The 23,789-nt window shown below is 40.7% G+C and overlaps 1 protein-coding gene and 1 long non-coding RNA gene across 3 annotated transcripts in view; one reads left to right on the forward strand and one right to left on the reverse strand.

Annotated features, from left to right (window-relative positions):
- LOC117466553 (receptor tyrosine-protein kinase erbB-4-like) overlaps window positions 1-10,303 on the reverse strand; it is a 431,817-nt gene extending 421,514 nt beyond the window's left edge. The window contains exon 1 of the mRNA XM_034109868.2: window positions 9,940-10,303. Within this exon, the coding sequence (XP_033965759.1) occupies window positions 9,940-10,018 (79 nt within the window). The 5' untranslated portion in view covers window positions 10,019-10,303. The remainder of the gene's footprint in view (window positions 1-9,939) is intronic.
- Window positions 9,604-23,773, forward strand: LOC139436006 (uncharacterized). 2 transcript variants are annotated; one of them, XR_011645205.1, is made up of 5 exons: window positions 9,604-9,716; window positions 22,002-22,108; window positions 22,499-22,559; window positions 22,640-23,023; window positions 23,638-23,773. It is a non-coding gene; the product is annotated as an uncharacterized lncRNA (long non-coding RNA). The 2 variants fall into 2 exon arrangements; XR_011645204.1 differs by lacking the exon at window positions 23,638-23,773 and having other exon boundaries at window positions 22,640-23,071.
- Window positions 23,774-23,789: the final 16 nt, after the last annotated feature.

The following is a 23,789-nucleotide window of genomic DNA, read 5'->3' on the forward strand; positions in this document are numbered from 1 at the left end:
TCTCTCAGCTTCATGTTTTCTCTCTCCCAACCTCGTCGTCTCCAACTACAGCCGCAAGAAACTCGAACTCTAACAGAGCCATCAGGTCACAAGAGGGACTCTCAACTCATTCTAATCAAGGTGTTCACAGACCTAAACACATGTCTGGGGAGAGGAGATGAGGACAAGGAGAAAGGAAGAGACCAAAGGAGACAGAAAAAAGCAACATGAAGAAACTGAGGAGAAAAAGAGTAACATAAGAAGGGCGGACAAGGAGGGGGACACAAGATAAGCCATGACAACAGGAGCAAAAAGAAAAAGGTGAGAAGCAGCTACGGGTGAGCCTGTCAGAGGGTGTGTGTGTGTGTGTGTGTGTGTGTGTGTGTGTGTGTGTGTGTGTGTGTGTGTGTGTGTGTGTGTGTGTGTGTGTGTGTGTGTGTGTGTGTGTGTGTGTGTGTGTGTGTGTGTGTGTGTGTGTGTGTGTGTCCTGTGCAGAATGAAGTGTCTCTGTCAGAGCCCCAGCTTCCCCTCTGGGCCTCTGCTGATTAATTGTCCGTCCAGCTCCTGTGATAGCGACCACTTTAACCAAGACTCCCAAGACACTCACTACCGTCCCATCCCCGCCGAAAGACACCTCTCCTCCCGTGTTCCCTGCTGCCTGCCTGCCTGCCTGCCCTTCTCTGGGCTAACATTAGGAGAATTCATCCCCCCCCATCCCTTGTTTTTTTTTTTGGTCTTTCCCTGGCTGCTACAAATAATCTTGCATCAGCACCCCATTCACCTTGCCGTCGGGGCATAATGTCTCTCTGTGGGGGAGAGGTTTTGAAACAAAGGCAGGGGGCTGCAAACAGCACGATGTACAGTGTTCCCCCTGTGTGTTTACATGTGCTGAGATAAAGCACCCCTGTCTCAGGTAAACAGTCTAGCACAGCAGGGTCAAATGGCAGGGTTGACTTTGGACCTGGGTTGCACTTAGTCAGCCAGACACACACACACACACCACATTGACTTACATGCATTTCCTGGAGACTTATCCTAACCTTAACCATAACCAACACATGCCTAACCCTAACCATTAACCTAACCAAGTATTCACCCTAAAATTAATGATTCCCCTTATGGGGACCTCACATTTGTCCCCATAAGGGAGGCGAGTCCCCACACGTGACTGTGTAAACAGATTTAGGTCCCCACAAGTATAGTAATGCTAGGACACACACACACACACACACACACACACACACACACACACACACACACACACACACACACACACACACACACACACACACACACACACACACACACACACACACCACACACACACACACACACACACACACACACACACACACACACACACACACACACACACACACACACACACACACACACACACACACACACACACACACAGTGTATGTCTACTGCTACAAACAAGATTGACACAAATGAACTTCAAAAGAGATGGTACCAAAAAAGAGATGTTCCAGGGTAGTCATTTTTGTTTTGCAGAATGAGTTCACTTTTGAACAATTAGTCATGAATTCAAAAGAAATGTGCTTTTCTACACTGTGAACAATAACTGTCATACTCAGCATTGTCCCCTTTCTTCCCCCTCCCTCTCTGCCAAGCTGCTGCAGCGTAGCACTCATCCGTACGACCATATAGCCACCTCCGAAAAGCAGCCAAGGTCAATTGCCTATCCTGCTCCCCTCATCCTGTGCTTTATGTACCTTCACATCCAGGGAGAGAGAGCCGTGCTATTTCTGCTCTGCTGCAAGGTGACTGCTGCTTCACACCAACGACAGCCACACTAATAGAGGCTCGGCAGAGTACTGAACATTTCCTTTACCGTTGAAGAGAGATGTATACAATTCTCTTCATGTACAACAATGTTGTTCATGTCCCTTTTAAACGAAAAGTACAAAGATGCTCATATCTGTCATGATTGTAAACCTGAATTAAAAAAAACGTACAAAATCATTTATTCTGCATCTTCTTAAGGAAGTACTCTACCTTCGTTTGATGTGGAAGGTGCATAAATGTGAGGACAATTATGTTGTCTGTTGATGAATAATACCGACTCAATTATCATTATTATAGAATTGTGATTCCTGTATTTCCTGGCTCATGCTTTTGTTTTGGAACACAGTTAATGTGTTAAAAACTCTCAAAGCAGTCAAATCAACATTGGAGTATTCACCCAGAAGAGCCTCATATTGAAGAGATTTTTATGTCGGAAAAGATATTTAAAGATCACTGCCTTCATACAAAGGTTCAGCCCTCAAGAAGCACACAAATTACAATTATTAAAATGAATGTAATGTCCAACATGACACTTGAGGACTTGAGGGATCAAAGCTGAAAAGACATACCCCTGTTGACAAATAGGAAAGCATAACCTTTTTATTTGCTTTCTACTGCCTCAGCCTGTTTTTCTTTCTTTACTGCAGCTAATCCTCCTCATCCACATCTCTGATGAAGAATAACAACCCTCCTAACATTAGGGTTGTTTGTTTGTTGTACTCAATTTGACATGTTCTGGTATTAAATGGTGATGTCATAGTCGTTACATGTAATTCCTGATGATTTTACAGTGAGATAATCCACATTTGTATTGTAAACTGCTAACATTTCACAATAGGATTATTCATTTATTTATTTGGTGGGATGTTTGGTGCAGCCATTTTTCACTCTTGCATGGATAAACTGTTTCCCTGTAAAGTCGGAATATCTTCACCTCTGCCTCTCTCTTTCTCTCCCAGATGTCTCCTTACAGCTGCCATGACTGACTGCAAACTCATTTATTACAGGTCAAACGCCAAGTGCTTCATTTAAAAAAAAAAAAAAGGACGCCAACCCCCCCCTCCTCCAACACAAGTGAAAAATGGACATGCAAGAATATCATACAGGGCACACTGCTCCATTAGCACTAAACGGTGGCCAGCAGCGCCCAAAAGATGGGAAGGGTTTGAGCAATGGAAGCTTAACGAATAGACAATAGTACAATGGAAAGTCAACAAAATACGGTTACTCCTTTTTCAGATGCAAGGTGACTGAGATAAGTGAATAATACAATGATCCATTACATTTTAGGTTCTTGTGAAAAAAAAAAAAAATGGTACAGTAACTAGCAAAAATGTTGTGCCAAGATTGTCTAGCTAGTTAATAAAATGTTACTTTTGTTTAACTTTGAACCTTAACAGTCCAATCTTAAAGATTTACATTTCATTCTCCTCAGTGGCCTCTATGGCGAAAAGCAGTAACTGCAGATGCACATGTGATTTCTTTTTTAGGGAATGTTAACCCATTCATAATACTGCAAAGGCACGGGCTTTCATCAGTGCGCCACAGACTTAATCAACATATAGTATTACCGCATTGGGTGATAGACAGTGATTTAACAGCGATTTATCTCAATAAAAATATTACTTAACCCACTAAGCCTCTTTCGTATTTATTCAGACACACAAATCACCAAATCAAGATTTTGCATGAAGCGTGTGTTCCGTCGGCCATATCAGATATCATTCAAAGCCCGTCTGTAATTACATTGTAAATGCAGATTAGCTATGAATATTTTATAAGGGGATTACTAAAAGAGAAAATAGACAGAGTGGGAGAAAGTCGAGAGAAATCAGGCCTTTAACACACACCCACAACTGCATGAAAAGCTTGTTTGAAGGTGGAGCTAGTCTTTCATGCCCAAGTTGTCAGCCTATTATCATCCTTTCATATGTTCGCCACCATTATTAACTCTGAGCGGGAATAGAAAAATTACACAAAGTGAGAATAAAACACATCACTCCAATATGTCAGGCTGTCGCCTCAGAGCGAGAAAAAACATCGCAAACCAACTCTTATCTTTGGACTCTTATTGAGAAACGTGGCGGTAATGAGTGTGTCTTAACAAAGATTAGCCATCATTTTCATTGTCATTTTAATGCTCCCAAATTATGTGGAGGCTTACAAAGCCACAGATGAAGGCAGAGTGTGGGTGGAGGAAGAAGAACAAGCAGACACTGGAGCAGAGAGAAAGAGTCTCTGGAGCTCTGTTAGTCTGTCAGTCACCCTCTATCCCTTCAACCATGCAGCCCAGAAACAAACACTGACAGACAGTCGCCACACACAACAACACACGAACAGTACATGCACATATGTTTTGCCGACCCTTTGTCGCCACATTTTGAAACTCTCAAAACCGGGATGTCAAAGGGGTCGGTGTCTGACAGCCTTCTGCAGCCCTCCAGGAAGACGTGCAGGACAGTCAGGCTTCTTGTGAGAAGAGTAGCAGCAACAACAAAGGGGATCAAAAGTCTGACAGACATACATGATGCGTTCAGATTCGGGACATCTACATTGTCTATGAACACAGGAGTGAGGGCTTTCAAAGGGCCTCTCCCTCCCACATGTCCCTTCGAAGGCCCAGAATGAAGCAGTATGAGTACGTGGGTATGTGTGCAAAGTGTGTGGGAGTGCTCCAATGTGTGAGGAACACTGGCACCAGTCCACACTGACAGACAACTTTGTGTGATCCTCTACAAAAAAGTGCACCACCTTTCAAAGTCTGAAGAAAATGTTCATTAGAGTTACATTCTGTGTTTGGCAGAGTTTGGTTTCAAATTCTGACTAAATGTCGGTGAAACTGACATTAAAGTTTATTTTGTGTCAATGTTTTACTTGTTGCTGCTTGTCTTTGTTGTACTATTTGTACTTTTTTATAAATAACAGAACTTTGCCTTTTGTGCAAATATTGCTTTTACCCCGAGAGCCTTGAACCTTGCATCAACTGTGATACAGAGAGAAAGAGTCTAAGCAGCGATCTCTGACTGAGTGACAGATGTCTGCACAGCGCATGTCCCCTCATCGTCTACTGTAGCCTCTTGTTTTTCATATGATTCTATTTCAAGACACTCAAAAAGGCTGAATTGTAGCAGAGGCCCCGAGCATTGTATTGTTTTCCATGCTGCCAGCTCTACTTGGTGGCCCTTAACGCACATTTGCCAACCTAATTAAAATGTAGCAGATTGATTTCCCCGCTACGGAAACTTAAGTCCCCAATCTGTCTAAACGAGCTGTGGTATATTGTCAAAGACATCAAGCAGGACCTTGCTTGTGTTTGTGGATTTCGCACTTCCTTATTAATGAAGGAGTGCTGGACTGCTGTGTATTCGGCACTCTGGCCCATGTTGCACAGAGGCTGTCCGTCTTTCCCTTTTGCTCCTTTCATTCTCTCACACACTAAAACTCAAAGCTCACTCCATTTCCAGAGAGCAGAAGGGGAAACCATAAAAAGCAATAAAACATAGAGGGAGAGAAAAACAGCATTAAGCATTCAATTTTAAACAAACCCTATCCAGTCTGCAGTTATCTAATTGCATATAAACCTCGCTTTAAGCATATCATTTGAATGTAAAATACTCAGCTGGCAAAATCATGCATGCATGTACAGAGATGTGGGATACTCCATTTAAATTATGGTATCCTTTTAATAGCTGAGCCGACACTAAAGCATGGCAAAACACACGCATGTGTAGGTTGCACATATATCTGCAAGTGATAAATGAGGGTGCAGAGCCTGTAAAGGTCGCATGGGATATGATCCAATCATTTCCGCTGGCTGCAGACAGACGGACTGGTTATTAGCCTATCAACAAGTCAAAACTAGAAAACATTGTCTGCAGCTGCATGTTCAGAAAGAAATAATAATAATAATACAATGCCTCCGTCATCTGTGGTAATCTAATATATTTGGGAAGAAAGGATACAAATACAAAAGACATAAGTCCCTGTGGTGGTAATTAAAGAATATTGTGGTAACATCACAGCATATTAAAAACAAAAAACACCATTATGGACAATAAGGTCGCAGACCCAGTATTGAGTAGGCCACTGCACAGAGCGCTTTCAGTCCCTGTTGGAATATTAGAGTGATTTTTCATGAGGGATTCTTGGGCCGCATTGTGGGTGCTACACGTATGTATTATTGATACCGGCGGTTCAAAAGCAGTTTGTTTGTTGAGAAGTGGTGAGATTTATAGAAGACCTAATGGTTTCCACTTCTACAGTCTAGATTACAAAAACAGAAGGTTTTTTATTCTTTATCTGGCTGCAGGGTGAAATCCCCCGGAGAGGAAAACACAATCTAAAGGTTAGAATTTATTTTCTGCAGAAAATGCAGGCAGGTTTGTCTTTCTTGTGACAGTTAGTGACACATGGCAAGGACAATAAGACACCATTAGTATGTTTTTATAACGGACTGAAGGGACAGATCATCAGAAGAAAAGAGGAAACAATAACATGATAATCTACGTGTGAAAAACATATTGACTATTTGTAAAAAGACATGGCAGCAGGATTTTGTGTTGGATGATAGGGTTTAACAGATTTTTCAATACAATAGATCAATGGCCATTAAGTTGCTCCTCATCTCTTACAGAGAAAGAGGAGATGAAAGCACCGAGGATCACATTCCTTTTTCCAACAAATGGAAGTGGATCACCACCTAATCAAAGACTGCCATTCTTCCAATAAAAGCCTGGTGGTGGTGAAGGGTCAACGCTCCTTTATCAGGTGACAGCAGGCTGTATGAGATATGACTGTGAGAGGGCTTTGTGGCGAAGCGGAGCTGTGTGGCCCTCTAAATGTGACACCATTATTTCCTTACACAACAGCAGCACGAGTGTGAGAGTGCAAAAAGAGAAACAGAAAAGGACATCCTCACTGCTCCTTTTTCTAGATGAGCATCTCTCTGAGCCTCACTTGATCGCTTGTAAACATTTTCATCAGCTAAAGACTGGAAATTAACTTAATAAAAAGTTAGTGCCACAATAAAATCAAGAATGCAGTAGAGGGTATAATCCCCAAACTTAATCAACCATCATCGCATTTTTAGAAGGTTATCCATCCACCTTTTGTGTTGAATCCTTAACGACTTAAAAAACACTCAGTAACCATAAGACATAATAAACTGTAAAAACAGGGTCATTTAAGGGTGCAGTTTATCTACGTGCTAACTGAAAACACAGTCCACAAATACACACACACACACAGTTGTATTTGTAGCAGATGACTTCCATAACAGTCCTGTGTACAAAATATTTTAATATTCATAAACACAAATTGAGTTTTGGAATGTGGCCATAAGGTTTAGAATTGGCATCTGCATGTATTCCCCACCTCTATCCTCCAGCTCAGTGTGTCAAATGAAAAGCAGTGCAGGGACACTTTGCAGACAGGTGGGCCTGCTGTGATGTGGAAACCTATTAACTCAAGTGTAGATGATTATGTGTTCAATTTAATTATTTGGGGAAGTTACACCATGCTTATGCACTTCAGTAAACAAACTAAAACTATAAGTCATTTAAATGTTCTGATTTTCACGGTCGCATTAAATGTGAAATGTTGAAGATAGGAGATTTGAAACTATCAGAAATTGAGTATTACGTTTTTAATGATCATTCAAAAGCATTGTTGGATGCATGCTTTCATCCAACAACCTTATGAGAAATCACTGGTGCAAGTGAGCGTTTCCCTATAACATTGTACATTATGCATTATAACAATCCTCAGGCTACAGCCTGCATACAAAAGCGAATAAAACAGGCAGCAACTCGTTCGCGCGCGCAATTTCACACAAAAACACAAGCGCACATACATTTAATCACTTTGCCTTTCTCTGCATTTGTATTCTCAGACAGAATCCGCGTTTAAACCGATATTTGTATAACCTGCTTTTACTACGTTTGTCTCGGACTCTCTTTTGTGTTCCCTTAACTTCCAAATTCATTTCTTTACATGATTGTGGAGCCCCACCAGGGGATGGGATTAGCCTGTCTGAGAAAAAGACAAACGCCAGTGTAAGCTTTGTGCTGGATTCTCCCGTTTCCGAAAAATGCACCGGGCAGGTTTTTGACAACACTTAGTCCTATCTCGTATCTTTATTTTCAATTTTTTTTTTATAACAAATCTGCTTTTCCTGCCCGCCAGATTTTATGGACACGCACTGCAAAATAACAATCCTTTATAAATCGTACAAACTAAACTAAGGCATTCAAAAATATGTATTGAAAACAAGGACGTTTTTTTTCTGAAATGCCCAAAATAACCCACAAATACAAAACCTTGAATACGTCTTCGGACATACTGGGAGGAGGAGGCTGTCGCCCGAAGACATGTGCCATTGTGTCCTTCAACATGTTTTTGACAAGTGAAACAGAATATTAAAACATGCTATTTTCTCTACCTTTTTTCTACAAAGGGAGGGAAATGACAGGAGGACACGCACTTCTCTCTAGTTTTCTCTGTGCGTTAAGTGCACTCACTGGTTTTAGGATCTTTCAAAAGTGTACGTTGCAAAAAATGTCTCATTCAGAGTTGTATTATTTTCAATTTAAAACAATCTGTTCTAATTGGGCTTAGGCTGTGAGAAAAACAATTTCACTTGTTTTAAGAATTTCAAACAGCAAAAATATCCACATATCCTCTCCTTAAAAAACAACTTAATGACCAGAGAAAAACAACGTGACACAGAATGGGCAAAATAGGAATTATCTCACACAAATTACTTATTTCCAACACTGACTGGGACAATTAAATAACTAAAAAAAGATTTCCATTGCACTCTCATTGCGTAAGATGTGTAATGCAATATTCTCATATCAGTCATACCAAACAAGTATTCTACATAGGTGGATCACACACAGGGGGGCTTGCAGGGGGTCTACCGTCACTAAAAAATGAGAAAGGGGAGAACCTGCGTAAAAATCAAGGATATATCCATATTCTCTCCAGTTCTCATTCTCGTCCTGCCCGAATGTAAATATGTAGGCCTATGTTGATGAGGATTTTTTTATTTATCCATTTGGCAATAGTTGTTGTTTACCAGCACTTCATTCTCTCTCTCTCGCTCTCTCTCAAACACACGGTAAGCGCACCTTTACTTCCCTGTGCGTAAAGAGCGCCGCTGCACTGTACAAACGGTACTGCCACTGCCTGTGTGAAGTCCTATGTGCGCAACAACACAGCCTGTCAAACTGTGGCCCACGGGATCCCTGAGGGGGCTCACTAAAAAATGAGGAATAATGTAATTTCACGGTAATCCGCTTTGCTTTGATCCCGATTAAAGAATGCATATGGATGAATGTGCACACTGTTATCACCCTCTGCGCAGGTAAGGCATTTACACAGATCAGATCCAAAAAAACAATATCATATTTCCAAACCCTGCAGGACTTTTAACCTAAAATTGATCAGAATATTGCCCTTGGAATGACAACGCCTGCGAAGCTTAGATCTATTGAAAACAACCTGCTGTGCAATAAACGACCGTTTCAAATAGATAAGGGGGGGGGGGGCGATAGAAGTGTGACCGTTTTGTATCGCTACTATCATTGTCATTCGGGGATTAACTAGTCTTGAGGGGAAGAAAGAACAGAGGAAAAACGAACTTTTGAAACACATCAGACAGCTTGTCTAGCGACATGAAGACAAGAGCACAGTAGCCTGTTGTAAAGCGAGCTGTCACTCCTCTGTGTTTGTCCACACTGTGTCTGAAAGGACACGTGCTTTGGACAATAAATGCTCTCCTTTGCCTCTAAATTCAACAGTGCCGCTCTGTGCACAACGAAGACGGAGCGAGTAACTGGCACGGATTCACTCAGCCCATCGTCACACAACCTGCCATCTCCTCAAACCGGCACCTGTGTTTCAGCAGCACGTCAGCCCCCTTTCAGGTAAATACTACGGCTGTGACTGAGACGTTTCATCAACATTATGGGGCTGACTGATAGGGGAAATGACAACTGCAGGTGTAGGATGTTTCTGTCAAGTGCAAATACCCATTATTACGTGCATACACAGAGCAAAAATAAGCTCTATTGATAGTTTTCCCACTGTGCGCACCGAGCAGCACACACACAACTGCGCACCGGGGAGCACACGCTCGCGTCCACTCACCTGATTGTGAAGAGCTCGACCCGAACAAGAGGCAAGTGAGGAGAACGCCGAAGCAACACAGGGCAGTTGTTGGTTTCATGGTTCTGCTGGGCAAGTATCTCCTTTAAATTCACATGTCCAGCAGCGTATCCTTCCTTGAAACAGCCAGAACGGATGAGTCGTTTGTAGCCTCTTCAGCCTGGGAGTTTGGGGACTTTAGTCGCTTTGACTAAGTTGACAGTTTGTCCGACAGTCTTCCGCCTCGCCTCGCGGTGCCTGATGGGCTAATTAGGGACTGACGTGAACGCAGAAAGTGTCGAATGATAGTTTCCAACGCGCGCACTGGAAAGCTTGTCTAAACAGTAAAAAGCAGTACTCATGCCATTACTCCCCGACTTGGATACAGTATGCAGCTGTAGACTCGTATTCTTCAGACACACCTCCGAGCTGCTGAGCTCCTCCCACTAATTCTGTGATTGGCACAGGTGCATGACAATCAACCTAATCCCCGACGGACACAACTACATACGCGCTGCTATTGGTTGACTCAAGATGCCAAAACTTCATGAATTTGTGCGTCGGCTCCGTTGCACCTGTCACATTGAACACAGCCGAGATGAACGCTGTGCGAAGGATGTATATGCGTAATGGGTGAAATCGAGCTGAATATCACTGACAGGTGGCTTTCACATGCTTTGGAAGATTGTATTCAGATTTGATATATGGTCTCATATTCAAGGTGTTTGTGATTTAATTCTGAATTTAACTCAGCACTGTGTTTGAGAGTGAGGTGAGAGTATGCATAGTAGCCTACTATATATATTATTATTTTTTATCAGGATAATAAGTAATTAATTTAGCTTTCTTAAGTTTCTTTATTTTTAGAAATAACATGAGGCAAATAGGAGGAATTTTGGAGGCACAGTTATGACACAATGTACTTTTTTCATACTCTTAAGCAGGGATTTCCATTTTGCCTTCAGTTATCAGAGTACATTACAGTTGAAGGCAATATCTCTAGTCTCTATATACAGGGTAATCATTTCCCAAGGGTGGCTCAGTGTAAATGACACAAATAAAAGTCAAATAGAACGTTTAGATAGTGACGTTATTGTGCTCACTGAGCTATTTGTAATAGTTTGACTTTGTGGTGACAGAATACATAACTAAGATAATAGGAGCATATAGGAAACAATGTGACAAAAGGTTATTACTTTCTGAACCAGCTGCTGCCTACTTTCACACTTTTAGAAGAAGGGTGAACCAGCCTCCTGTGGTTCACAATATGCCTGCACATCTGGATAGAAAGCATGCACTCTGACTCTCCCCCGACCCTAAGTTCTCCAGACACGCACGCATGCACACACACACACACACACACACACACACACACACACACACACACACACACACACACACACGCACACACACACACACACACACACACACACACACACACACACACGCAGTCTAAAAAGGCTTAAAATACTTTAATAGTGTTTATGATGTTCATCTTAGGCTGTTTTTCTTGTGTAACCAGGTAAAATAGGGAATCTCACCCCCACATTTCTATAATTAAGCCGTCTACTTAAGTTGAAACACAGTATAGACTCTGATGTGATTATATATGTAATGCACCTTAACAGAATTACAAGCACGTTTTATAATTATGGTGTCTTTTGAGGGACAAAAGCAATAGTTCTTTTAGCTTTATTATGACTGTATAGGCACCCCACCTTCCCTTTGATTCTACATGATCAAAATACATGCCTGTGCAATGACTTACTCAAGTTCAGAAATATCCTTCTTTTAGCAATAGGCATGTCAATCTCCTTCAGAAATTATCCAAAGCATTAGCTTGCTTTTAATAGGGAGGCATACCGCCGCCCACACACACACACCCACCCACTGCCTGGCCCGGTGCTTTTTCTGATCCTGGAACAGTGAGCTGAACTTCCCTGAGCCAAGTGTATTCAACACTTTAAGAAAATGGGATGCAGACAGTTTTCACTTTGGAGAAAGTCAAAAGGCTCAGTTGTTTTCAGCTTGGTTGCAGAATGAATAGTGCACTGAACTGTGAGGTGCACTTCTTGAACCTCCACTGCAGTATTGACCCTTCACCAGTGGGGGGGCAGTCCATTTCTCACCTTATAGGTCACAGAACCAGCAGAGTTTCACAGTGGGGGGTGGGCGATCCAAGCTGCCACCAACTTGTTTCCTGACTCGCTGTGTGACATTGGCTTCCTATCACACAGAAGCTTTATTAAATATTCCTCAGCAGAAATGAGCTTTTAATATCGCTGACATCACAAATGTATTGAGAAATATGGACAAATTAGATCTGGCAGTGTGCAAGGAGGGGAGGCTTCACTCTAAATATGCCCCACATGGCAGCCATTTATCATTTATAATACTGAAAATGTAATTTAGCATTGTTTTGTAGTTTCATTATACATTACGCTTTAAGAGACACCTACTGACAGAATCAGCCTAATGCTGTCATTAGGTAATTTATTCCAGGGGATTATGAGAGGGAAAGAGACGAGGTTTCATGTGTTCTCCTAGGCATCCCTGGTGCCTGCTGTACAGCTAATCTAATACATAACCCCCTGATTTGTTTAATGGATGAGACTTTGCTGCTGCAAGAGGCACGCCAATAAAAGCCGGGGCCCTCCAGAGGCTATTGTGCCTCATAATGATGCCAGACACACAATGTGAGAGTTATGAAGCAATTTTTTATCATGCAGCACATTGTTTTGCTCTGTTGGTGCCGTGCAAGTAAAGGCAATCTCTCCCTGCAGCATAGCACTTCTCCCCCACACTTAGATAAACCTTCAGTATGATAAACTGTTCCAGCCACGTGTTGCAGTGATGAATGAAGTTTGAGATTTAAATACGTGTCCTTGTGCTGATCATTTGGTACTTTCTGTTCACCGTTTCTTGTTTTTATTCGATTTTTTTCTTCATTATTCTAGTTATGTTGAGTGAGACCCACAAACAGACATTTTGTCTCTGGAAGAAAAGAAAGTACTCGTATCACTGACCTCTGTCTGCTTCTGCAAGTCATACAATGTCCTTTGAAAGGAAGATTAACAGTAGAAATTCCAATTTTAATCGAAATATGTCTCAAGAGCAAACACATGGACACACCGTTCTATACTGCGTTTAGAAAAGAGCAAGCTTTAAGTCTTGCCTGCTGATGGTAGATAGCATCACAGGTCTTCCTTTATGCCTCTGAGTGCTCCTATCTTTGCATGAGTACAAAAAAAGGTGAAAAAGATTAATGTTTCTTTCATATATATATCTATACTTTCTAAGACAGCGAAAATGCAGAGACATTTGTTACTGTCAAAACAAAACAGTTTGTTGAAGAGATAGCACTGAAGCAGTCTTAGGAAGGAAATCTCATCGCAACAATTCACAATATATTATTATTTTTACATGCTGAAGAAATGCCAAATGCCTCATGTAGCCTACTAAATAAAATATATTTGACAAAGTCATTATGGTAATTTATTATTTATTTCATTCAGTAGTTATACTTACTCTGCTATGCTGATCATACATACAAAACATAATATTCAAATGACTACTGTTTGGTAATGGGTGGCTCAAACCAGAAACATCTACCAGTTTCTCAATACCAGTGACCATTGCATGTATACAAAAATATGTGTAACGGGTATTTGTAAAGCGCTTTGAGCATCTGGAAAAGCGCGATAATAGATGTAAGGAATTATTATTATTATTATTACCAAATACTGAAGACTTTGGAACTTGCCTTTGGCTTGAATGAAGAGAAAAGTGACACTGTTGCTTACTTTTTGCATCAGATTTGTATGCATAACTTACATGAGCAGGATCTGTACTCATCATGCAAACCAGGAAACATTGCGTAAAAGAGACAAAATTAGAGTATTTGTACAACAAGCCAGTCTGAATCCTCATGGTGGATCAGAAAGCCAGAGCTCAGAGATTTACAGCAGGAGATTAGTTCATCATTGAAGAATTCAAAATGCAGATCAGTGGATATATTATAGCATGAAGATTGGTTGTGGTTTTACACGCAGTAAATGTAATTGTCTCAAAAAGAAGTGTTGCTGCTAATGATAGATAACTGCTATCAGCAGCCACAATGATGTAATTAATTGCCCTCAGGATTACATGGCATTCGACTTATTGATAGGTTGAGCCATGAAATCCTTATGCAGCGAAATCCTCATTGTACATGTCAATATCAGATGTGTTTTTTAAGATAACCATCGACAGCCGTTATGCTTGGCTCACACTGTTAATGCAATATTCTGGATGAGCAGATTTGTATAGGGACATAATGTTTGTATGGCAATTTGTAGTGTAGTGAACATCTTACCGATATACTGCATAAAATAGATTGTTAAAAATACATCTAAATTGAGATATTAGTCTTTCCCCTGACATCAATGATATACTAAAACATATACACCTCAAAATCTCAACTTCTCCAACTTAAAAGGAATAGCTTCTATCAGTATGACCAGTTTTGACCAGCCACACAATTTATCTCTAAAGCTAAAAACAACAACCCAAATGCCTCCTTGGAAGAGTCATTTGAGAGTTAACATCAGTGCAGTAGTCCAGCTGGGTATGAATCATACAAATTGCCTTTTTTTCTCGTGTAATATATTCACACAGTCACTCTACTGAGAAAGAGGAAACAACAGGGATGATTTTACTTGGTTGGAGACTTGTTTGTGAGGACACATAACAAATCTATGACAATAGAAGGATTTCTCTGAGTGTTATATGCTGATAGCTATTTCCCTTCACATTTTCTGCTCTCAGCAAACTCATATGTTGGCTAAAGAGTCCACTGAAACTCTGACTGGCCTTGTACGAGCCACACTCAGTGAGCAATAAGCCGCGTTGACGTATTACATACACATGATTACGTGGCCATTTCCTCAGTGAATGAGTCTCATCAGAAGTCACTGAAGAAGCCACTGAGTGTGTAATTGTTTCCCATTAGGGGAGACGTTGACTGCCATCGAGTTTGCTGACGAATGCTCACTGTCCACTGACTGTATCCGTCCTAATTTTGCTGTGGGTTGTGATGGAATTGCTCACAACCCCAAAACTACCAGATCAGTTTTAGGGTGAGTGTGATGCATCTTGTTGCTTTATTTATCTGGTGAGAAAAGAACTGCAGGGCAAGAGTTCATATGTGTGTTGATTCACTGACGTGACACCAGGCTTTAAACATTATTATCAGTCATATCAATGCCTGAAGCACTAATGTCTCCGTGGCTCGAATGCAGTCAGTACTCTGTACGCTGTGTGACTGTATGGACTTTTAAATTGTTTTATTTGCTACATTTCAGAGACTTATAGTTTGAGATAATTGCAAGAATATTAGTTTAGTGTTCTTCTGAGCTTACGCTTTACTGAAAGTTATGTGCAGATGTTTTCTTGTATTCTAATTTTGACAATTTCCTTTATGAACTAGCAGTCCTTCTATGGTTTAAACGTAATCATCTTCAGCGTCATGCACACACTAACACAAACACACTCTCTCTCTAAAGCCTGCATAGGAGTGATGAATAATCGTTATATGCGCCATTCTGAAGGGGTTGTATTGGATAGCTTACATTACAAATTACATTCAAGCCAAAAGTTCAAATGAGGCCAACCATGTCAAGTGCGACATGAGGATGAGACAGATAGAGGACTTTTCTCGAGTTATTAATGGCTGACTGGAATAGGCTTTGCTCTTGCACCATTTAAGTTGAAGGGGATGGAAGGTGATCAGCGGAGAGAGTAAGGGGTTTACTTTACACTGCTGCCATCTTCAGGATAAAGATGGAAGTGTTATCATCAATACGGGGGAGGTGGGAGGCGTGTCTCCATGGCTGTTATGGACCTCAGAGACAATGAGACAAACAGACAGACAGACAGACATATAGATAGACAGAAACAGGTTTATTACCAGGTTGATAGGTACAAGGAGTTTGACTTGATGTCGTGGTGCATACATACAAGTAAAACAAACATTAAAAAGACAGATAGAGAACTAGAAAAATATTTAAAATAATAAAAAAAGTAAAATATAACAAACAAATATAACTGTATTTACATAGAAATGGAATGGAATAAAAAGGAATACTGTATCGACCCTGTATAGGATGCTGAGGGTGTCACTCAGGCATCCCCCGTCTCTCTGCCAATCATAGAGCTGCAGTGATGCTGGTTGAGGTGCGGGCCTGTGGTTGGGGGAGCAGACGGGGGAGGGCGGGCAGTTGTGACGTAGATACTGATATATATATATATATATGGGTATGTGTGGGAGTTAGTGTGAGTGTGAGGTTGAACCCACAAGCTGTACATGAACCTGTGATCATCCGTGAATAAGAAGATGTTATTAAAGCTAATAACTAGAAGCCTGTTTCCGACAACCTTTGTGATCGTTACAATACAATTTGGAATAAAAAAAAAAGAAAACAGATATTGTTGTACATTGTGTACATTAATGTAATGCATAGAGTCTATGATGTGGCTGAGCCGCGGTAAAGTGTCAGTGGGGGGGCCGGGCCCATTTACTGATTCAGTTAAGTTAATGAGAATAATCCTGTCAGAATTTGTGCAAATGCGCTTAAATTATAAGAACTAAAACACACACTGGTAGAAAAAAACAAAACTGTTTACCTATATCTCAATTGAAGTTAGCAGGACAAAGAAAAACACATTGTCTTTCTATTATAAACAAGAAAGAATGCATGGTGCTTTAGTTTGGGTGTAACAATTGATTCAAATAAGTCACCACTGGATGGCAGTATGGACAAGGGTCTGAAGTTGAATACAAGTGGACAGTTACTGCAAAAAGAAAACAAATATATAGTTGTCATCACGTTTGATGTGTACGTGCAATTTATTTTGCACCAATTGTATTTTTTGTGTTGATGGTTTGATTGAGACAATAGGAGACACATTGAGTGTAAGTGAGGCAATGCCCAGATATAAGACATCTGATCTCAACACAAGTTTTGCAGCAGTTTTCAACAACTGTATCAACACATTTCTTAAATCAACTTAAAAGTGATATTTTCTTAGGAGGAATTACTCAACGCAAATGTTGTGATGTTTCGTCTCACACATTTTACAATTACAGCACACTTAATAAAAACTCAATGCTTGAACTAATAGGACTTCCTTTTCCTGTTTCCACAGAAAGTAAAGCTGTTATGAGATAATGAGTACAGCTTGAACTTACAGTTTATTGGATGGACATGGCTGCTCATGTGAAATAGTCTCATAAATAAACAGGCTTTACAGTATATAATGTTCTTTCTGCATGGATGTAAACTCACATTCTGGCTGTTTTGTCTGTAAACAAATCGTGAATTTCCCCAAAATATATTAAAGTAAAATTCAACCCTGCATGCAAGTCAAAATGTTGCTTGAATGAACACAAACAGGCCACATAATAATCATTGGCAACATTTTAAAAGCTTGACCAGCAAGATAGGTATATACGAGAATCATAAACTGGTGATTTTCCACCTTGTTTCCAGACTATATTCATACTGTATAAATTCCCTCTTTAATGAATACAGTGTAAAGCTAAAACATATATTCATGTTGGTATCTTGACACTATGTGATAAAATTAACTGTTCTTTTATTTTCTGTTGCAGTTCACTTTTGTCCTGACATTCCACTCGAGTCACCTGTGAGAATAATATCTCTGAAAATTATTATAGTGAGAGTCATGCTTTAATATTAAGGTGATGGTGTATGTGATGAATATGAAAACATTCAAAAGGATGTAGAAGCAGGTATATTTACGGTCCTTTATGTTCCACATTTAAATTAAGAATATTTCGATTATTATTGATAAAGTGAGAAAATGTAATTGAATGAGAGCATTTAGGAACATACCGTTGCAAAATTAACTTTGGGTCTCCTGGTGGTGTTTTAATGACTCTAAAATCATGGACAATCTTTGATAAGGAGGCCCCGAAATGTTAGTTGTGTGTCAGTTTTTCCATCTGAGGCTCTTCCACTGCTCTCTGGACCCAAGTTCTGAAACCACAAGAAACGTGCTGACATTTGAAAAACAAAAAAAGGTGAGAAGTGTGCCAAAAGTACTTGCCATCTGCTCGACTCTTGAGTTTCTTTCCCCGGTTTTCCCTGAAAATGCTGAATGTGTGAAGTACTGATTGCAAGTAGCTTCTCCACTAAATTAACAGCAATTCATCAACAGCAATAACTAATCTAATTACTGTTGCTGCTGCTTTACAAACGTTCACAACTCTACTCTAAGAAGCCAGTTGTACCTTAGCATGATGTTAATATGTATACAATTGTGTGAACTGAACAGCTTTACACACAGAAACAAACACACCACTTTTATAATTTTCTATAGTCCCCTTTTTCATCTGAGAAATCCTTTACGTCCTAAATACAGGATTACCAGCAGTGACAACACTTCAGTTTGAGTAACACAATTGTCCCAGCCTTTTCTGAGAAGTACAGTAATGCTAAACCTTTCAAACTCACTGACATCTTGTCAGCGTCATTGTACCGAAACGACTGTGAAAGTGACCACCTGATGACTATAAACATACTCAAAGTAGAACAAAAAGGGGATATTATTAATGTTCTGCCATCAAAAGAATTTTTCTTTATTTGTCTAAGAAGAAAAAAACAGGTTACCATTTATTTCCTGTTTTCAGTTCAGCTCTTGCAGCTGTGTATCCATTTATGTCAAACCACCAGTGCCTGTATCCCCCATCCCAATGCCAAGTTCCTACAATAAAGCTGTTTGCTACATGGCAGGCCTCAAAGCGTATCTCGCTTCCCAGTATGAGTTCATGCTGATCAGCAGGTGTACACTGCTCTACAAAGCCCACTTTCTGTCACGTTCTCTATCTTCCTGTATATGTTGCATTCATCCTTCTTTCACTCTGTCTCTTTCAGTGTATTCTTCCCCTCTGTTTCTTTCCCCCTCTCTCGGCCTGACTTACCAAGAAGCCTCAGATGTGTGCTGATGTCCTTTCTTGTTTACTTTCCCAACTTGCCTTTGCTTTCTCTATAACTGTTTTGCTATTCTTCCGAATATCCCTCTACCTTTTCATAGGGTTTTCTTGTGTTTTTTATAAAACACCTCTCTCACATGTCTTTGTCACCCCACAGTTCCTCCCCACGAGAAATGGCTGCACAACGCGGGTAAAGCAAAGGAAGGAAAGTGGAAGTTCCCCCACAGTTACTTCCTCCCCACATGAATATTGCGACCTCGCTCTTTTAAGCGCCCTGACCACAAACCAGCCCTACATTACCCAGAGGCCCTTGCAATGACACCTCACCAACATGATGGTGTCTGTTCACAGGGTGTCAAAGTTGGCCTAAGAAAATCATGCAATACAGAAGCTTCATTTCAAGCTAACATGGAAACCTCACAGATATCATTTCTAGCAACAAATATTAAAAGTGATTAAATGAACAGCACCGCTACAGAGGCACAATATTGACACTTACTGTAACAATGCTGTCAATAGAAAGTGTCAATGTGACGGGAACCTACCGCTATAACCAAATACTTTGCCATAGGTCAAACATACATAGTAGGAACAGACTTTACTACCTCTAATTGTAATATATTGATTTATACAATCAGTTGCACCATTTGTGAAAGGACAAAAGGATGCAGGCCGGCTTCAATCGTTTGCTTTCATTATGCAGTGTGTGTGTCGTTGTAAGTATGCATATGCCTGCATTACAGTGTGTGTGAGAGAGATGTATATTGAGAGATGTATATTGGTCTACAGTGGTTTCTTTTTTGTGTGGTGCAGTGGACTAGTGCGTTGGTGTTAAGATCAGGGGAGCACAGGTTCAAACCCCACTGCAGTCAGCATGTCGTTGTGTCCCTGGGCAAGACACTTCACCCCAAAATTGCTCCTGTGGGGATTGTCCACCGTATTGAGTATGTAAGTCGCTTTGGATAAAAGTGTCTAACAAGTAACATGTAATGTAACATTTCATTTCATTTCAAACCTTATTTCTGTATCGTATATTCAGTATCTAGGGCTATGCTTCACCATGGCATTATAATGTTTAGGAAACTTGTATTTGATGCCGCAACAGTCATAAAAGAAGACTGCAGTCACGCTTCATGCATGCAAATTAAGCATTGCTGATGTTTGTGCAGGTGGGACAAGGCAACAAATTAGGCCACGTTTACACGGAATCGGCTCAAGAAACATGTCCGTCCACACGAGACCGCTCGACCCGCTGGAGATGCTGTAGTACATATGCCGGGACTGTATGTGGCGCTGTACTTCCGCCACAAAATACACCAAAAGCAGTGAAGAAGACCCCCCGAGCATAGTTGCCATGGTTGACTGGTTGCCCTTCTGTTTATTCTCCGCGGTGGATTTAGCAACATGTAGTTCTCCATGTCCACTTGTCGCTGATGGTTGTGATAGAGGAGCTGTAGATTTTGTACTAACATCTGTAGCATGGTCAGTAGCGTCTGGAGCACGAAAGCAACCCTGTGATCCGCCATTGTTGTTGTTGGCGAAACACATCAGCAATGACGCGGGTGACGCGGGGGTGAGCAGCAGAGGTGGGGAGAGGTGGGGCTATGGCGTCATCGTTATCAGGAAATGATCGTATAGGACGTACACACGGGGCCGTTATCGTTTGAGGGCTCCTTTTCCGCGGTTCCGTTACGGCCTCGTGTGGACGAACCGTCCATACGATAGAGAACTGTAGCGGATACAACCCGTTTTGTCTCTGTGTAAACGTGGCCTTAGTGTCACTGGGGGAGAGGGGGGACTAAAACCTTGCCTACAACTGAAAATCTTACAGAAGTCAAGTGAGTAGGCCTAGTAGACAGGAAATATCCCATGCTAGTTGTCAGTGCCCCCCACGGATTCTCAAGGTTTGTAGCACCACTCCTTCCACTGTCTCTCCTCCAATGTGTCAAAAGTGAGATCAGTAACTGAATTGCATAACACATTTCCCAGTTTCTCAAATGACATTAAACACCATCATCACAAACACTTACCAAAGCTACAGCATGTGATACCACATTTCTGCAGCGCCTCAACCAACCTGATAACTTATAAAATATGGGTGTTTAACAGAAACAGAATGGGTGTGTTTGAGTTTAGGTTGATGTGTGTGTGGGTTGTGTCTTCACTGGTGTTTGTGTAGTTTTAAGGGCCAGTCATAACATCCACCACTACCTGGCAGGAAAAACAGGAATAGGTCTAGTCACTCATCGATTGCACAACCGTGCTGTGGATTCATACCCGGCTCAAAGAGCTCTGGAACTGCTCCCTGCGCTGTAACCTGAAACCTAGAGGGCAGGCCACGCTACTTGTGTCTTAGAAGATAGCAACATTGATTGCAACGTTGTTAAAAAATTCAGTGACAATCATGGATCACTTTTAAACTTGTATAGTATATTATCTGGACATATGTTTTCATTAATATAAAGTAATGCTTTTCCTCTAATGTAAAAATTACAATACCAAATATTATACTTCTGTATAGTCATACATTTTATTAATTTTTTTAACATGGTGTACTGGCTCAGACTGTCAGACCCCATTGTGAAAATAAGGTGTGTTTTGGGGTTTTCTGAGTGTGTAAAGTGTGTCTGAGCACAAAGGTGTGGAGGCTGTACTTTTTAATGCTTTTGACACCTCCAGACAGCTCTTATCGTCCAACAGGATCTGCAGAACTTGTGACACAGGCATTATGACCCGCCAGAGGAAGTCCTGACACCAGAACCACAAAGCTGTCTCAGACCCCTGATCTGAGAAGAAGAAAATAATTGCTGCACACGACTATATTATTTGGTCACAGAGGTCATTATTATAAAGAAATCCTTATTTTATTAACTAAAAGATCACCTCTTACTTCATGTTTGACACTTAAATGGAGAATGACTAATAGCTTGGCTGATGTATTTTAAACAGCTTTAAGTGATAATTTATTTATCATACAGCGATTTCTTTGATAATCTTTAGCACAGACCAGAGCCATATAATAGAAGAGTTATGACATCTCCGTTCACTCCAATGGACCACTTTTTTACAGCAATGGCGGATCGTGGAGCCTCTCAATCGTTCCCCGGAAGTTAGCGCCAAGGCTAGCAGAGCAGTAGAGTTGCAGCATAATAGACCGTTCGTGACGGACTTTTAAAGGTAAGAAGAATTTTAAAGATTTATATTGCGGATATTATCAGTACATCTGATTCAAATTAACATGTGTATTAAAGGATGTCAGTGGATTATCCCTAAATTAGTAGATTTAGAGAACGTTTACAGATAACAGATCAAGCTAGGATACCGAAGCAAGTTAACAACACACGTTGAACAGCCTTTTAATTGTAAATTCCGTTCTCCTAATGTCATTTCGTCCAACGTTGTTGAATTAGAGAAGAGGGGCTTCTAAACGGGATTGTATGCGGGGGTGGAGGGAGTTAAATATTAGATAAATATAACTTTGCTGCGTGTAAGAGTGAGTGTTTTTAGCAGAGCCATATTGTGTCCTTGTGATTATGTTGATTATTACCTGTCTGTATAATGTTGCAGCTCAGCTGATTTTGGATTGATGGCAAAGGGAGAGGGACTTAAGTGAGAGTGAAAACACAAGGTAAGTTTAATACTACTGTTTTATATAAGTAAGCATACTAAACATATATTCTATCACTATTATATAAGTAATCTTGTTAGTAACCTACTGTATGGCAGGTGGAGGGGCAGTGATGTTACAGGTGGAGGAGCAAAACTGCAAGACTGCAAACTCCCAAGACAGAGAAATCAAAGTTTGTTCTCCAGAGAAGAGGTTGATTTCACTTCAATTTGTTCATATTTTCTAAAGATGTCGAAATGGCACCAAAAAAAACTTGAGAGCTGTAACCAAGACAACTGTAACAACATGAGTAGAGAGCCACCAAGGTTTTTCAAGTCCCTCTCTTACTCCATTTTGCCAACCCAAACTTCCAGGTACATGACGGGACACCTTGCTTGTTTTTGTTGTTTGCGCTCCTCTGGCTGGGTGCTGGCAGGTGGAGGGCAGTGATCCCTTCCCTTCTTCCTTCAATCTTTGAGACTAATGTAAGTAGAAGACATGGCACTGTAAATGTTCGAACATTTAAAATATTATACCACTTAAAAATAAGAAATATTACTTTTGTTACTAAGAGTTCATACTTATTAAAGCTGTGTCACCTTTAACACTATCGCTGTGATCATGAGCTATGGGCTTTGTAGATACAGGGGCCCTTCTCTTTTTGACCACAGGGCGATGCACGAAGATGGTGGGAATAGCCTCTGCTCTCAGCCTAGTCTTTTTTTTTTTGTCTTGACAAACGAGTGACTTGAGGTTACTTCACACACAGAACAACTCAGTTTTGTCTGCCCACATACATATTCCATAGTGGTTGAATACACAGTATTAGGAAACACTTTATACTTACTGGACATGTTATACTCATTACATACTGTATATAAAATATGACCAAGAATGTGAGACAACTTTATAGAAATTCATATCACATCTGTTACTGATGCCATTTGTCATACTTTGTTAAACTCACAAATAATAAAGTTCCATAACTTCAGTTGGGAACAGAGACCACACCTTATCTCCCCAAGGCAATTTCCCATCCAATAGGTGTGCTATATAGGTGTGTATAACCCTTTCTCCTGTCTGTCACTCCCTCTTTCAGCACAAGAACCAGAGGGGGATTCAATGAAGCCTGAATACCTGCACTGAGACCCTCACCCTGCACCCTGAGTCTCAACTCTCAGTGTTTTTCAAGCCTTTCCCTGTTTTTTTTGTATTAAACAAAACATTAAGCTTTCCCAATGGTGTGGTTTT

Source organism: Pseudochaenichthys georgianus, chromosome 21 (assembly GCF_902827115.2).
Source record: "Pseudochaenichthys georgianus chromosome 21, fPseGeo1.2, whole genome shotgun sequence".
Classification (NCBI taxonomy): Eukaryota; Metazoa; Chordata; class Actinopteri; order Perciformes; family Channichthyidae; genus Pseudochaenichthys; species Pseudochaenichthys georgianus.